This window comes from Ambystoma mexicanum, chromosome 3q (genome assembly GCF_040938575.1).
Source record: "Ambystoma mexicanum isolate Mex_15411 chromosome 3q, UKY_AmexF1_1, whole genome shotgun sequence".
In the NCBI taxonomy this organism is placed as follows: Eukaryota; Metazoa; Chordata; class Amphibia; order Caudata; family Ambystomatidae; genus Ambystoma; species Ambystoma mexicanum.
The window spans coordinates 42,330,667-42,344,980 of NC_090926.1; the positions used below are offsets into that span (position 1 = coordinate 42,330,667).

Sequence of the window (14,314 nt, forward strand, 5' to 3'; positions counted from 1 at the left end):
CCTCACTTGTAATGAGGCCCGGAGTGTTATCTTTACAGCATTCATCTGTCTATGTGCTTGAGTATAGAATCATAGAAATCAAGGGATTCCGCTCTGCCATTGGTTCTTTCTCATCCAATCTGATATTTCAATCACCCTGGAAGGACGAAATATGACACAGAAAGTCTAACCTAATACCAGCCAGGCCCTGAGACCACTCCAAAGGGGGCAGGACTAAAGGTAATAAAAAACATGCCAGCTTAACTACAAAGAATGTTTGCCATGGTGACTGACCATTCACAGGAGCCACAAATTCCCTAACTCCAAGCTGGAAGGAACTCACAGCAGACTTTTTGGTTACCGGGCAGAAGAACCAAAGACTGACATTTAATATTATATGAAGAAAATTCATATTTATTTTGATAACTTTGAAAAGAAAAATAACAGAGAGCTATTTTTAACTAAAATATTTCAGCTTGAAAATATCTATCAGATAGACCAAAAACAAAATTGATTTGATGTTATTATCCTTATGTAAATTAGGCAAATTTGTATTTTGTGGCACAGAAATGGTGCACGCCAGTGAGTCATATATTCTAGTGTTCGTGTTTGCGAACTCATTACTTTGAGTTGGAAAAATAATGTATGATTAAATATACAACTGAGTTAAGTGAAGAAATGTGCAAGTCATTAAAGGTAAAGTGTATCGAGATGAAAATATCATTTATTTTGCGCCGGAGAGGTCAATCTAGTGAGTCTATTGGTAACATTGTCACATGTGTGGAATATACTATTTCAGAAAGTATAATGTTTGAATCATATCAAATGGGAAAGAAAGTGGGTTTATAAATTGCTCCCATTAGACAACCTCCTTCATTAATATGTCTATTGGCCACTTAAGGGTAGGTCTAATGTGATGTGACCTTTGAAGCACTATCCAATCCCATACATTTAATAATTAGATTAGAGAAATGATACACTCCTCAAAAGGCAGTGGTTTCTGCTCTGTAAGTGTACAAACCCCTAAGATTCTAGACATACATTTACTCACTGACTAATGTAGAGGAAGAAGTTGAGAAAGGAGAATTGATAAAAACAGGAAGGGGTTGGAATAGATTGCTCTCCTTTTGAACCCATTGATGGATTATTAGCAAATCACTTTAAGTGAGGCTTAGCAGAAGTAAAAGTCCCAGGCATTCTTCAAGGGAAGAGACAGCAGGCAGGCTGTGGAGGAAATGTGATGCCATCTTGCTGACTGATGCCAACCTGTGCCTAGAGGGGTAGAATGTAACCAGTCCTTAAAAGGGAGACAGCTAGTAGAAATCAATATGCAAGTATGATCTAAATGGGAAGTTATCCTGAGGGAAGTAATACTATAAACGGAATTAGATTAGGCAATGGCCCCATTAATTTGTAAGTACTGAGGGGCTAGGTATATAAATTGACTGTGCATACTGGGAAACAATTAAATATGTCAAAAACGTAAGTGTGTCTGGAATTATTGATGTGATGAAATAGATCCTGTGATATGTATATGGAGAGATCCCTTGACTCCTTTTCTGTTCAAGATACAAGCACAGAAGAGCGTAGGAGATCTCACTATGTGCCTACGTATACAAATAAAGTAAGTGAAGTCACTTCATGGTTACGCCATCACACAGACTACTGTTATTAACGTTGAGTTGCTCAAGACTAAAGGGAAAGGGAGAGTATTCACTACCCATTTTTCCGCCTTTTAAATTGCCCACGAAAATGTGGGAATTATACAAATTTACACAGTAATCAAATAGAAACACCAGTGAAGGGAATTTAACCCACATACATGTTGAGCATACATGTTCCTATACACAAGCAATTTACTTGCAGGAGGGTCCAGTAGCTTGTTGTAATTACATATTCTAGAATGTTGTTTGCAAATAGATTGTAATGGAAGCCAAAAGAGGGGATGAATTTTAAAAGAGCAGACATGTAGAAGGTTACACTGAAGTGATTGGAGAACAGAGCATTACCAAGAGATGGGTGCAGTCAGCAGTGTTTTTGTTCTTGGAATTTGAGGAAGTTAGGTAGGGAGTTAGGTGGTGATCTAAGCATATTCAATGTCTTGGATACCTAGACTGTTTTTAGGGATGTTTAAAAACCCACCCCAAATAAATCTTGCACAATTATTTATTTCAGGTCCTTTTCATGGGCACACAGTTCAGCTCAGTCTAAAAGTCTAGCAAACCACAATCTCACTCCAACCTTCTGGGTCACGATATGAGATTGATTGAAAAAATATATGTATTTTACACCTGATACTCTATTAGCAGAGCAAGTGAAATAAATCACAATCTCAAAAGGATTCAATTCTGTCCAATGATCAGTTACAATACAGTTCAATGTGCAATGGCTACTCAAAATGAAAATACACACTTCTATTAGTGAATGGGCATTTATTTAGAAACATAATGCTCAACATTAAAGATAAAACCAGGTCACAACATTATGTTCTTGTTATATTTGAAATGTTTTGGAAGACAAAAGGAAACTCAACTTTTGAAATGTCACACAACCATAAAGTTAGAAATCAAAATAGGGAATCAGCAGTCACTCATGTCTGGGTCTCAGGTGTTAACTTATGGCAAAACTCCTTGACCTCTGTGCTGTTTCAAATTCCAATGTGTGTGAAATGGGTCTTTTTTAAATTACATTTTATTTCTTAGGGAAAATGAAGCAATGAAACGTATCCACCTACTGGTATCTATTTGGGTTCCTATCCCCTTTGACCATACTTTTTTCTAATACCTGTATGCACTAGCAAACACATTCATTCAATACCTTTATTTAAACTATGGTCGTCACAGTGCATCAGACAGAGGCAAGTATGTCATGCTCTATGGATATGTAGCTTTAAGTATTCCTTCAGGGTATCAAGGTTATTTATTGGTTACAAGGCAGCAGGACTTGTCTTAGGCTATTCACTCTTCGGGTTCACTCTAGCACATTCCTCATCACTGTCTTGCAATTATCAGGGCTTTCAGCTACTCCCTGGACCCAGCCCCAGCTGTATGCAAACTGGTTCTGCTCCTAAACACTGGACTGCCTTCTGCTTCAACCCCTCTGCCACAATGTCCCTTTGCTTTCTTCTCTTAAAATCTGGCTATCTTCACATGGGATCACTTATGCTTTACCTGGAAACTCTATCTTTCTACTCTTGATGTTTACCAACTCTTTCCCTTTTCCGCATTGAATTGGGCCTTTGAGAATGGGATAATCCCTCCCATTATGGGGTATGTATGATGAAAATATTTTCTTTTCTCTAATTTGATTGGATGCTCAGATTGCATGGCAGTTCCACAGATTTCATCCCTTACAGCCTATTGGGTTTGAGTATTAGAAACATTTGGGGAAGGAAGGATTCCTCAAATATCTGTCTCACTTTTCCCACAGAAGAGACGACATGTTCGTTTTCATTCCTTTTCTCTAAAAATCAAGAAGACGTTTTAGCTCAATTAGTAGGACGTGCTGTAATAACTCCACTTCCTTAAAGATAACAACATCAGACGTTTCAAAGAAAGCTGTTTCCCGAGACATGACTTGAAATATGTAGGATAAATATAAACACAATTATGTAAATGAGCTATCCGACTAACATTTTGAAAGTTCTCTTCCTGCAGGTCACAGTCATATTTCCGTTCTTTTCTAGCTAAAATATTCGAGGAGGTATGTAGGATTCCAACTATTGCAAACAACCCTATTTTAAACTGCTTTAAAAGAATTACGAATTTCCTAACAAAATTGTTTCATTTTTGCCTTTTGCATGTCCCAATTAGAATAGATACTTACAAACTCAAGTCACAACCCTGTTTTCTTGAAGATATGATTAATGCATTGCTTAGTAATAAACCTCCATTTGAAGCATTTAGAATATATTGTTGGTTTTCCAGAGCCTGAAAAGGAAGTGTTGATAAACAGCACCTGGTTTTCAGAGTCTCTCAAAAAGAGACAACATGCTCATTACATTGTTGCTGAATTCTGATGTGTTGAAACATGTTCGTGTTAGAATAATGATACCCTAAAGGAAAATAGATTTGAGATCCTCGTCGCTGGGAAGGCCACACATTTAAGTTTACCCTGCCTATTTTTTATATTTTTGTAAAAATAACTTGTTTACTAGCTGGTTTAAGAGCTGTTTTACAGTTTTCTCTTTGCAGACACACACAGCTAATCTTTTCAGAAGGGGCAAGAATTTAGACTTCGCTCACTAACTTCAAGGACCCGAAAGTATCTTTAAGGTTTTGCAAAACTGTTATGTGATTGGCTGAATTACCAAGATCTGTCCTGTGGGAAAGACTGTTTTGTTTTGAAGGCCTATTCTGTCATTTCCAGGCAACTTTCAATACTTTTCACTCAAAGTTCCCTTTTCAGCAAGAGAGGTTTCTCTAAAATGTGAAATAATTCACTATTTCAGACATCAATTAATACATTTGCAGAATAAATAATAAAGGTCCTTACTTTGTTTGGATGTATATAACCCACATATTTGAATACATACCTTAGAGCAGGCTTTACTTTCATCAGCTTTGTTCACTTTAAACATTGTCTGTTTCTTTGAGAAAAGAGATTGGTACATTTTGTTTTTACTTTGTTTTCCCTGTTAATAATAACTGATTGATATTTCAGTGTGGAAGCGCAATCTGATCTACTGCCGTTTAATAGATGACTTAGCATTGAATCAGATAATATGCTGCAGATATATTAATGGCCCCTGAGACAGGTCAAGTAGGATGAAGGTGGAGGAGAATTTTAAATTATAAAATTAGAGTTGTGATGCAGGGCCATTTCTGCGGATTGTCGGGCATAGAGCCTTACACTTAATACATATGCCCACAGAAAGCCATTCCAGGAGTTTCTGTCCATGACACCAGATCAGATCACTCTAAGGGAGTTGACCCACCATATAGGCCACACAATTCTAAATGTTCTAGAGATTATGATCAAATTGGAGAGGCCTGTGCCTACCCAGCTATTTTGCTTGTAATTAGGAGAAGGGAGTGGAAGTGGTGCTCGTGTTGTGCCAGCTTGGCTGCAGATCCGATATACTACCAATGTTAAAGGGATACAACTTGTTCTGTATGACTGCTAAGTCATCCTATCTTGTTTCTTTCATAATTTAGAAGAAAAATAAGCAAACAAAAGAAACCTCCATCCACATAAATGAGGATATACCGTGGAACCCAACCAGTGAGTGTAAACATGGAAAGTGAATAAAAGGAAAGGGAGTCACGGCTGCCAACTATGTGGCAAAACACCTCTGCATTAGGGCATTTAGAAGTGGATTTTTGCTCAGGCAGCATAAAATATATTGATTGTAGACCTAAATAAGTTAGGAACCCACATTGTTCCTGGGAGCAGGTGGCCCTGTGGTGGCACTCTCTGACTAGCATTTCGGTAGGCCATGTATAGAGACGTCTAGTGTCTCCATACAGAGGTTGCCCAGTGAGAGGGTTTTCCCGCCGCCTGATTCTCATGATTGTAATAAAAGGTTTAACAAGGATCAGACTGGAGAACATGTATTAGCGATTTGTGACTTTTCAACATTCCAGTATTGCTTTGATATTTTAAGGCAATGAGTATGTTCAAAAAGCCCATATGGAGTTTCTTGAGAGGCCATCTTTCATACTGGGAGGCCTTTAGATTAAACACACTATGACATAATTGCAACACATGCAGAATGCTATTCTCTAAACCTTTGCTTCATTAAACTTGCTCTTTTATTGTTTCCTGTTTTGCACATTTCCTGTCTCTTTTTTATGTGCTTACATTTTTTAAATAGGTGTATTGTTTCCTGGTGCTTCAGTGTGTGCCTTGCTTTAGCCTTTTTAAAGATGTGGTTCTGTGTCTAGTTCAATGCTGTAAATATATGATGGCAGAATACCAATCACTTCCGGTCTTTCAAACTCTATAAAATACAATCAGTTCTTGACACACAATGCTGAAACTGCAGATCTGCATTGCCGTGAAGAATAAGGTTGTTTTCACTATATTTCTGTAGAAGAAGTATCGCTCCATTCAGACAATATTGTCAAGAAATATAAGGTTGGAAAATCCCCAAATATGCAGGATTCGGGTTATCCAACCAAGCTTCCTTGAGAATGGGCGTAAACCATTGTTCTGTTCCATGTCACCAATTGAAAGGAGGAGGAACAGGCAATTTCATCTGCCTGATTCCCCCACCGCAGAAATATGTTGTATCAGCAGCCCCGCCTAAACCAAGAAGCCTTTGCCGGCCAGGGCACCTACCCATTTGTCCACAGCAACCATGTGATCATCAGCATTTATTTGCCGGTAAGAGACTGATTTACCTCCAGCTCTTGGCTGGAGTTAAATCCGTGACGCCCACCAGCAAACTTGTGTTTTGCTGGTCCGGTAAAATTGCTGATGCTGGAATTACTGGCAATTTTACCAGCAATTTTTCAGGAAAATTGTTATGGCTGAAGACTGAATATTTCCACCTGGCTTTTATCTGTTGACTGTTGTCCTTTGTGTTGGATAGTATTTGCCTTTATAATTCATGGTCAGTGTTTTGTTTGTTTTGTCTTCTTAAATATGTTATGGTGGTTAGAGTCAATGAGAGGTGGTTAAAGTCTATCACTATTTTCATATCAATACTTTGGACTGAATAAATTGAAAACTATTATTATTTAGAAAAATGGCCTCGGTATCATAATATACAGAGATTATAAACAAGAGATAAAATCCTTTTTTACTTTACTTATTGGTATAGCGACCTGGCTAAAATTCAAGGAATATTAAGTTTATAAGGCGCTTTTGTCAACTAACCACCACACCTCTGTTGGACACCAGCGATGTCCACTTATTCACAGCCAGTAGTTACTGGGAAAATGATTGGTGGTGTTGCGTTCCTTGCTCGCCCGTGCTCTGTGGAATCCATTCCAAACACCACAGCCTTTATCATCTGACTTTCAGTAGAGGATGAGGTGGAAAGTTTGCATTCAAGGCCTGTGGTAGAGAGCAATATAGGCACGACCGAGTCCCCCCCACACACCACCAGCCGCTCCGTTGAGACACATGGATATTTCTGGCTCACTCGTGAAGGGGATCTGCAAAGCCGCCCTCACCTTCACCACCCAGAGCCCCTTCCAGCCCCACTTTCTCCTCTGCTCCTCGGTTTACCTTATTCCCCCACCTCAGAGAGAAATGCGGCATACTCCTGCAGGCCCCCAATTCCCAAAACATATTTTGGTTTATATAGTCCGAGGAGCAGATGCTGATGAGACTGAGCTCATCAACATCATTTATTCTGGCGCAAATGCTGAAATATGTTCTTTTTCCTTTCCCAATGCTCTTGCAGGAGAACTAGAAAAGGTCTTTTTTCTATTTCCATTGCAAGTGTGCTGAACCTAGAAAACAATGTTAAAAAGCACCACTGCCTTGGTTAAGACAGAGCAATTGGTCATGTCATAGGGCGCTGTGGAGGGTTGCGGGATGAGCCTTTTGCAGGACCCTCAATCGTTGGTGAACCTAGAAGAACCTGGGACCGATTCCCGAACATCCAAAAACAAAAATTCAATGTACATTGAGCCACCCAAAATGATGCCACCCATGATAAGAGGGCAGGGTCCCGCAGTGCACGAAAACTTATTTTTTAAAATATTTAAAGCCCGGTGGCATGCAGCAGGCCTCCACAGAGTAATGCATGCTTGATTTTCAAAAATATTTTAACACACATTTCTGATATTAACGTAGTTAAAAGCCTACCTTTGAGGAGCTAAAGAATTCTGCAGTCAGAGGGAATTGGGGGCTGAGCAACCTCTTGTTGAGATTTGCATACCTCTCAAATCACATGCTTTTGGCGAGTGTCAACCACCTGGGGTCAGTTCCCCCGCACAGCATGCCTTATACATGTTAATGGACTTCAAGAGACTCTCACCAGACAAAACCTAAAGCACCTGTTTCACCTTGCCTGGTGACCCAAAATGTTGAGGAGTACGGATCTGTGGCGGGATTTGGCAGCCCGAATTAGCCTGCATATATTTACGGCCTGTCCTGGATTTTCCTTTGTATTCACAGGAGCTGCCGAACTCAGCCATGTTGAGCAGAATGAACTGGAGCGCATTAGAGAGCACAGGAAGGAGCTCCTGGCGGACATTGAGGTGAGAAGCCAGGCCACAACCCCTGATCTCTGAACCCCCTTTCATCCACTGGTGCTGTATGTCTGTGAACTTTTCTGCTCTTTCTTCACCCCCTCCCCAGTCACAGGTTTATGCTGCCTATGTCCCTTTTGCTATAGCCGGTCAGATAGCAGAGCGAGCTGAGCACTTGTCCCTGATATCGGTGCGCAGGCTGCTGTCGCAGGCTTGAATCCCGGCCAGGCCAACTCATCCTGTCAGCCCAGCCTTCCGCTGTCAATAATCTGAGGGATGTATACTAATTGACCTTTTCACAATTTATCGCGGGAGAATTGACCTTCTGCACAATTGATCGTGAATTGAAGGTCAATTAGAACATATATGCAGGGGGAAACTCTCCAAAATCCCCCACTCAATCCAAAAAAAACCACAACCCCCTACCCAATACCATTATATTATTTATTACCCAAACACACCCCACACATATTTATAAAAACTAAAATAAAGGTAAATATCAATTGTGTAGAATGTCAATTAGGAACACTATTATTAGGTCAATTAGGACAAAAAAGTCAATTGTAAAAGGTCAAGTTGGGTAATACTAAGCTGAGTACCACTGTGGGGTATAATAATGCCATCTGGTATTTCAGTGCTCGGAGACCAATGGGTCTGTAGTGCTGTATAAGCAATTGCTATTGTTCTTTTATGATGTTGCACCCGGCACACCGCTTCTATATAGATTTGCTGCATGATAGCTTGCGCCACAGATTTGTGCACCAGTTGACATATTTCTCAATTTCATGTTTTCCAAAACCTTTTTACCAAACATTATGATCGTATTATTAGTGTAGCTTCTAAAACACACACCAATCCTAAAATTGGCAACTCCATCATTTCCTAAAACAATTCTTTAACAAGTCAGTGCTGCCATGCCCCTTCGACATGTCCAGTAAGCCACAGTAGCCATTATCAAGGAATGCGTCTAACCTCTCACAAAGCACTGGCAAGAGAATCCGAAGGCAATGCACCGTCATGCCCAGCATGATTGCCCATATAAGTAGCAGGGATGTGACGTCATTTAGCACAAGGTATGAATAAATGCCTCAACGTGTCTGTTATTTGAGGTAATTTACAGACACATGCCAGCCTGTGTTCTCAGAGGGTCTTCCACCAGGCCACGATAGCGTCATGTGCCTCTATAAAATGTCCTCTAAATTTCAGGAAATTCCACTAGCGCCAAGGAGAGTAAATTGGGCAATGTTCTTCCTACCTAATAAACGTTCTGGGCACCATTTCAGAAATCCCACCGAATGCTTTCTCTTCTGATTTGCTATTCCCAGATTAGCAATTGATTCTTGACCTTTAAGGTGAGCAGAATCTTGCAGTTGTTTCAAGATCATGTTCAGTCTGGATCACCAGAACAGACACATCCAGCCAGGCCCCTGGATCCACTCATTTAATTGCTTCCCTTATCAGTGTCAACAGCCAGTGTCCTGGGCCACTGCACATGTTACCATGAAGTTGCAAAGCTTTGACTTAACCCACCAAGTCCCAAGGGAAACCCAACTGATTTTCACGTATTTCAATTCAACAGTTGACGTGAGTAGTAGACCCAGCTCCCACTTCCAGAACAAACCTTCCCAGGCTCTCGGGCCAAGTTATGGCTTACATTGCCCGGAGTTAAGCCAACATTGTCAATATATTCATTCATTGTTTCTGTTTGTATGTGGTTAAACATTTTTAAGGGGGTGCTCTTCAAACAAAAATGTGTTGTAGTCCTTTTCACAATAATATTCTGAGATTGCTTTTCTCTATCCCTGCCACCTACTTTTCTATCTCTCACAGTTAATTAATATTTTATCACAAACTTAATATTCTAGCCCAGTCTCAAAGCACGGGGCCCAGATTTGAACCTGCTTTGCTCTGAATTGTGATTGTTTTCAAGACAAATGTGTTGCCCCTGAGCTATCCTCTAATTTCCTACATCTCCCTGTTGCGTCCCCTGGCCCTCATCTCATTCCTCCTTGGTCAAACTCAGGTTCTGACACAGTCCTTCTTATTCACCAATAGAAGCTGAAGTGTGAGATTGCAGAGGTCTTTTCCCAGATAGAAGATTTTGAGAGCACATCAGAGAGGTAAGTGTTCTGCGTACAATGTCCTTTCATCGGCGGATTTTTCAAAGCCTGCCACTTCAACGTGCACTAATAATCATCGAATTTTTAGGGGGGGTGGGAAAGGGCAGATAAAGGTTTGGGGGTTAGGGAATAGGTAAAATAGGCAGCGGAGAAGGGGTTTGGGGGACCCTCCCAAAAAAGAAAATGTTAGGACAATTTCCAAGTTAAAATGCCAGGCTTTGACAATTCCGGCCATGAAATGACATAGAACCATGTGCTGTTGATGTGGAAGGGTACTTTACATTCCTACCTACAGGCATGGCCCTCAAGTCTTTATGTTACATTGCTATAAACTATCAATACTAAGATAAGATAAGATAGCTCAGCAGGTTGAGCGCTCGCTGCTGCAATCTGAGCGTGATCTGCAGATTGCAGGTTCGAATCCCGGCAAGGCCAACTCAGCCTGTCATCCTTCCGAGGATCGCAGGTTCGAATCCCGGCAAGGCCAACTCAGCCTTTCATCCTTCCGAGTTCGATAAATGGGTACCAATTTCGGTTGGGTGATATTGTATGTAAATATGTGCTATGTAAAGCGCTTTGGATTAAGGCGCTATATAAATAACACATCATTATCATTATGTATCAGTGGTGCAACTAGACAAACATTTCAGGGGGCTAACTCTACAAATTTCGGGAGCAGGCTAACTTCAGACACTGTGGGGGTGCAAATGGGCTTGTATGTGGGCATCACACTTCTTTGCACATTCTAACAAGACTATTTTGGTGCAGCTTCCATGTTATAAGCTGTTAAATCTCTCCTTCACGTCTGAAACCACACATCTCAGGACCACTAAGAGAATGGGTGCTCTCTTGTCCCCCTACCCTTCCAAACACTCCCCTGAAATGCAGGTATCAACACCCCATCACAATCTCAATTGCCTAAAAATGTATGCATACAAATGCAGTTGATAACAATGAAATGCTTTACATTAGTAATTGCTGCGCCTTCCTTAACTTTGCAGCTGGGCACCCACAGGCACTGATTATTGTATGTGTCCTTTCCTTAGGGTGACCAGAATATCATTTTTTTAAAACTGGGGCAGGTTATAGAAATAGAAGTAGGAGTAAAGTAAATACAGATAAAACATCAGTCCTACTTCTATGTCGCTGGCCTGTTGCGGGGGGGGGACGGGAAGGTGTGTACTCACAGGCAAACTCCTCTCGTTGGAGGAGAGTGCCTGGGAGGGCAAGGGGGAGGAAATGGGGGCGTGAAAAGCATTTCACGCCCCAAGTCACGCAGGAAGAGTTGCGCCGGGGCCCGATTTCAGGAGTGGAAAATCGGGTCCTGGGAAAACCAAGAGGGGGTTTATAAAAATCAAAAAACTCCCAGGACCCCGGGACGCAGGGCGATTACCCCGGACTGTCCCAGGAAAACCAGGACGTCTGGTCACACTACCCTTCCTGACACGAATCTGTAGGTCAGCCAGGTCAAGTCAAGGTAACCCAAAATTTGGAGGGAGGCGACAGCCCAATCTGCCCAATGGTGGTTGCACCACTGCAACATACCTAGAAAGTTCTATGTCGAAGTATTTTACTTTGGGAATTTTGCCAAAAAAACTCACTGATTTCTTGTTTTTTATTTTTTATTTGGGGGTTCCCCCATACCCTCACTTTCCCTATGCTAGTTAACCTACACCAAGCCCTTCCTCGACCCTCTTAACCCACTGCCCCCTTTATTTTTTGATTATTTTTGTCAGCGGAATTCCGTCGAAGTAAAATACTGAGGCAGAATTCCTTGCCTCAAAACGAAGGAAAGACCCAGGACACATCAATGGCGTCCATTGACCATATGGCATTGGCTGAGGTCCTCAAAGACTACGTAAACAGAAACCAGTGCAGCAGTGACACCCGGTGGTGAATCACAGTATGACTGTCATTAAGACTCTTAAGGAAGCACTAAACCGCTTCTCAGCAGAGCCACGCAGGCAGTGCCCAGCCAAAGTGTGACAGTGGATGCGGTCCTAAAGGCAGTCTATAGATACAACACACACTGTAAATGTGAAGGCCGGTGCACCTTGGCAAGATTTTCAGCCACAGAGTCAAGCCCATGCACATGTGTGGATGATGTTGTTTAGATAAGTGCTTTAAGTGGGATAAAAAATGGTGCACTGGCTAGTGATTTGAAGTTCCCTGTTTTATGTTTGAAAATATTGATTTAATACATCTTTTAAAGTACAATTTACTCCCTTTCGTTTCACGTATGGAAACTCGATTGTGTCTTTTAGGCCCAAGGTCGGTTAGCTACTTGGGCTTTGAGGCTACATTAGAACCTGTTTAGGCCGCATTCCCAAATATTGCATCACCATGCGTCAAGAGCCCCCCTCAACTTCTTATTCCACTTAAAGCACTGGCCTAAACAGGTTGCAGAGTCTGATGTCATGAATCAGGCCACACAACTACATGGACCCAGGAACCACCTATGTATATAAACCACCTATGTATGTATGCTACTAAATTCTCATTGTTAGGCTACACGCTCACTGTAACCATGAGCTAAGTAAGCTTCCTGTAACTAAGACACTCTCATGCAACAGTGCCTAGATGCCTATGGGCTGTTAGTGCGCTTTACAAATCCAAATAAAGAAATAAATAAGCCACCTTTGATTGATTGATTGATATTTTATTTCTATTGCGCTCGTACACAAGTGTTTCAGAGCGCGACAAGGCAAGGGAGGGGAACAGGGGAGAACAAAACAGCAATCTTACTAGGCCCAGTGACATTGAGAACGCGCAAGTGCATGAGAGGGGGAGGGGAAAAGTGTATGGAAGGGGGAGAGGTGGAAAGTGCGAAGCAGAGGAGAAACAGATAAATAACAATAAATAAATAATAAAGGCAACAAACAGTGGTAATGCAGCTAGCAATTTGCAAGTGCTAGGTTTAAGGCAGCAGACAGGGTAGGTCTGATAAGTGCAGGAAGAAAAAAGGGGGGGCTGTATGGGTACAGATACAGACCCCCAGTGCAAGGGGTGGCCCGGAGGCAGTGCGGGAGGGTGGCAGGATGAGCAGGTACCTGGGCCCAAAAGACAGAGGGTGGCCAGGTGCACGGTGCCAAGAGAACAGATCAGCAGGGGAGAGGGGGAGCGAAGGCAGAAGAAAAGAGGATGGTCTTGAGGTGCTTCCGGAACCGGAGATGGTTCTCCTCAAGTTTTAGAGTGGCAGGAGGCTGTTCCAGAGGGAGGCCCCAGTCGAAGACAGAGATCTACCCCCAGCTCGTTTCTAAGAAAAACGACTGACCCTGAGTGAGTTGGAGGTAGAGGAGTGAAGAGCTTGAGAGGGGAGGTATTTTATACAGAGATTTCACTTTACCCAGAAGCCTCTCGTCTATAACAGTTTCGCCAAGGCCAGCTTGGCGATCCATGGTCATTGAGGCTGTGCTCTGGTTCGTTTGAGTTGTTTAAATGAAGTAAATGTAATGTATAGGGATACCTATTCATTAAGTTCATACATACAACCAATCCTTCCATGCAGGGGGAGAAACAGACATGTCTTGAAGGCAAGACACTCGAAACCCCAAAGTTCCAAAGGTCAGCAAAACACAGGTGCTTAGTCCAGTCCTTCCTTGGTCGTGGCCAGATGTGCCCACTCACCCCGCATCACCTTATTGTGTGTGGTTATTCAGGGAGACGCATAGAAACTATTCTTAAATTAGATTTGTTTTAGTAAATCCTCGTATTAGCAGTGACAGGGACATGACACCTGGCCCCAATTCTCCGTTTTACCTGAACCCCGCCCTCCCCGCCGTCTGCACGCAGCCATTAGAGAGCCACGCGCGTGTCGTTTCCATGCTGCCGGCGGCCTCGTTGGGAAATGTTCGCTGCTTGATTCTCCCTGCCAACAAAATATTATTCTGTTGACAACGGAATTTCGCGTGGGCGGAGGCAAGAGACTGCACGGGATGTGGTGAAGTCAAGGGCATAGACACTCTGGTGGCTCTGCAGGTGAGCGGCGTGGGCCGGGGTCCTGCCCTGGCATGGGCCGGAAGGTGTGCACACCGGCTGCTTCCCAGGAAGGGGCTGAAAAGGTGGCAT

The 14,314-nt window shown here is 42.2% G+C and overlaps 1 protein-coding gene across 1 annotated transcript in view; it reads left to right on the forward strand.

Moving 5' to 3' along the window:
* The window catches only part of CYTH4 (cytohesin 4), a 265,456-nt gene that overhangs the window by 173,988 nt on the left and 77,154 nt on the right, over positions 1-14,314 (forward strand). The window contains exons 2-3 of the mRNA XM_069653034.1: positions 8,053-8,135; positions 10,182-10,246. Of these exons, the coding sequence (XP_069509135.1) occupies positions 8,053-8,135; positions 10,182-10,246 (148 nt within the window). The remainder of the gene's footprint in view (positions 1-8,052; positions 8,136-10,181; positions 10,247-14,314) is intronic.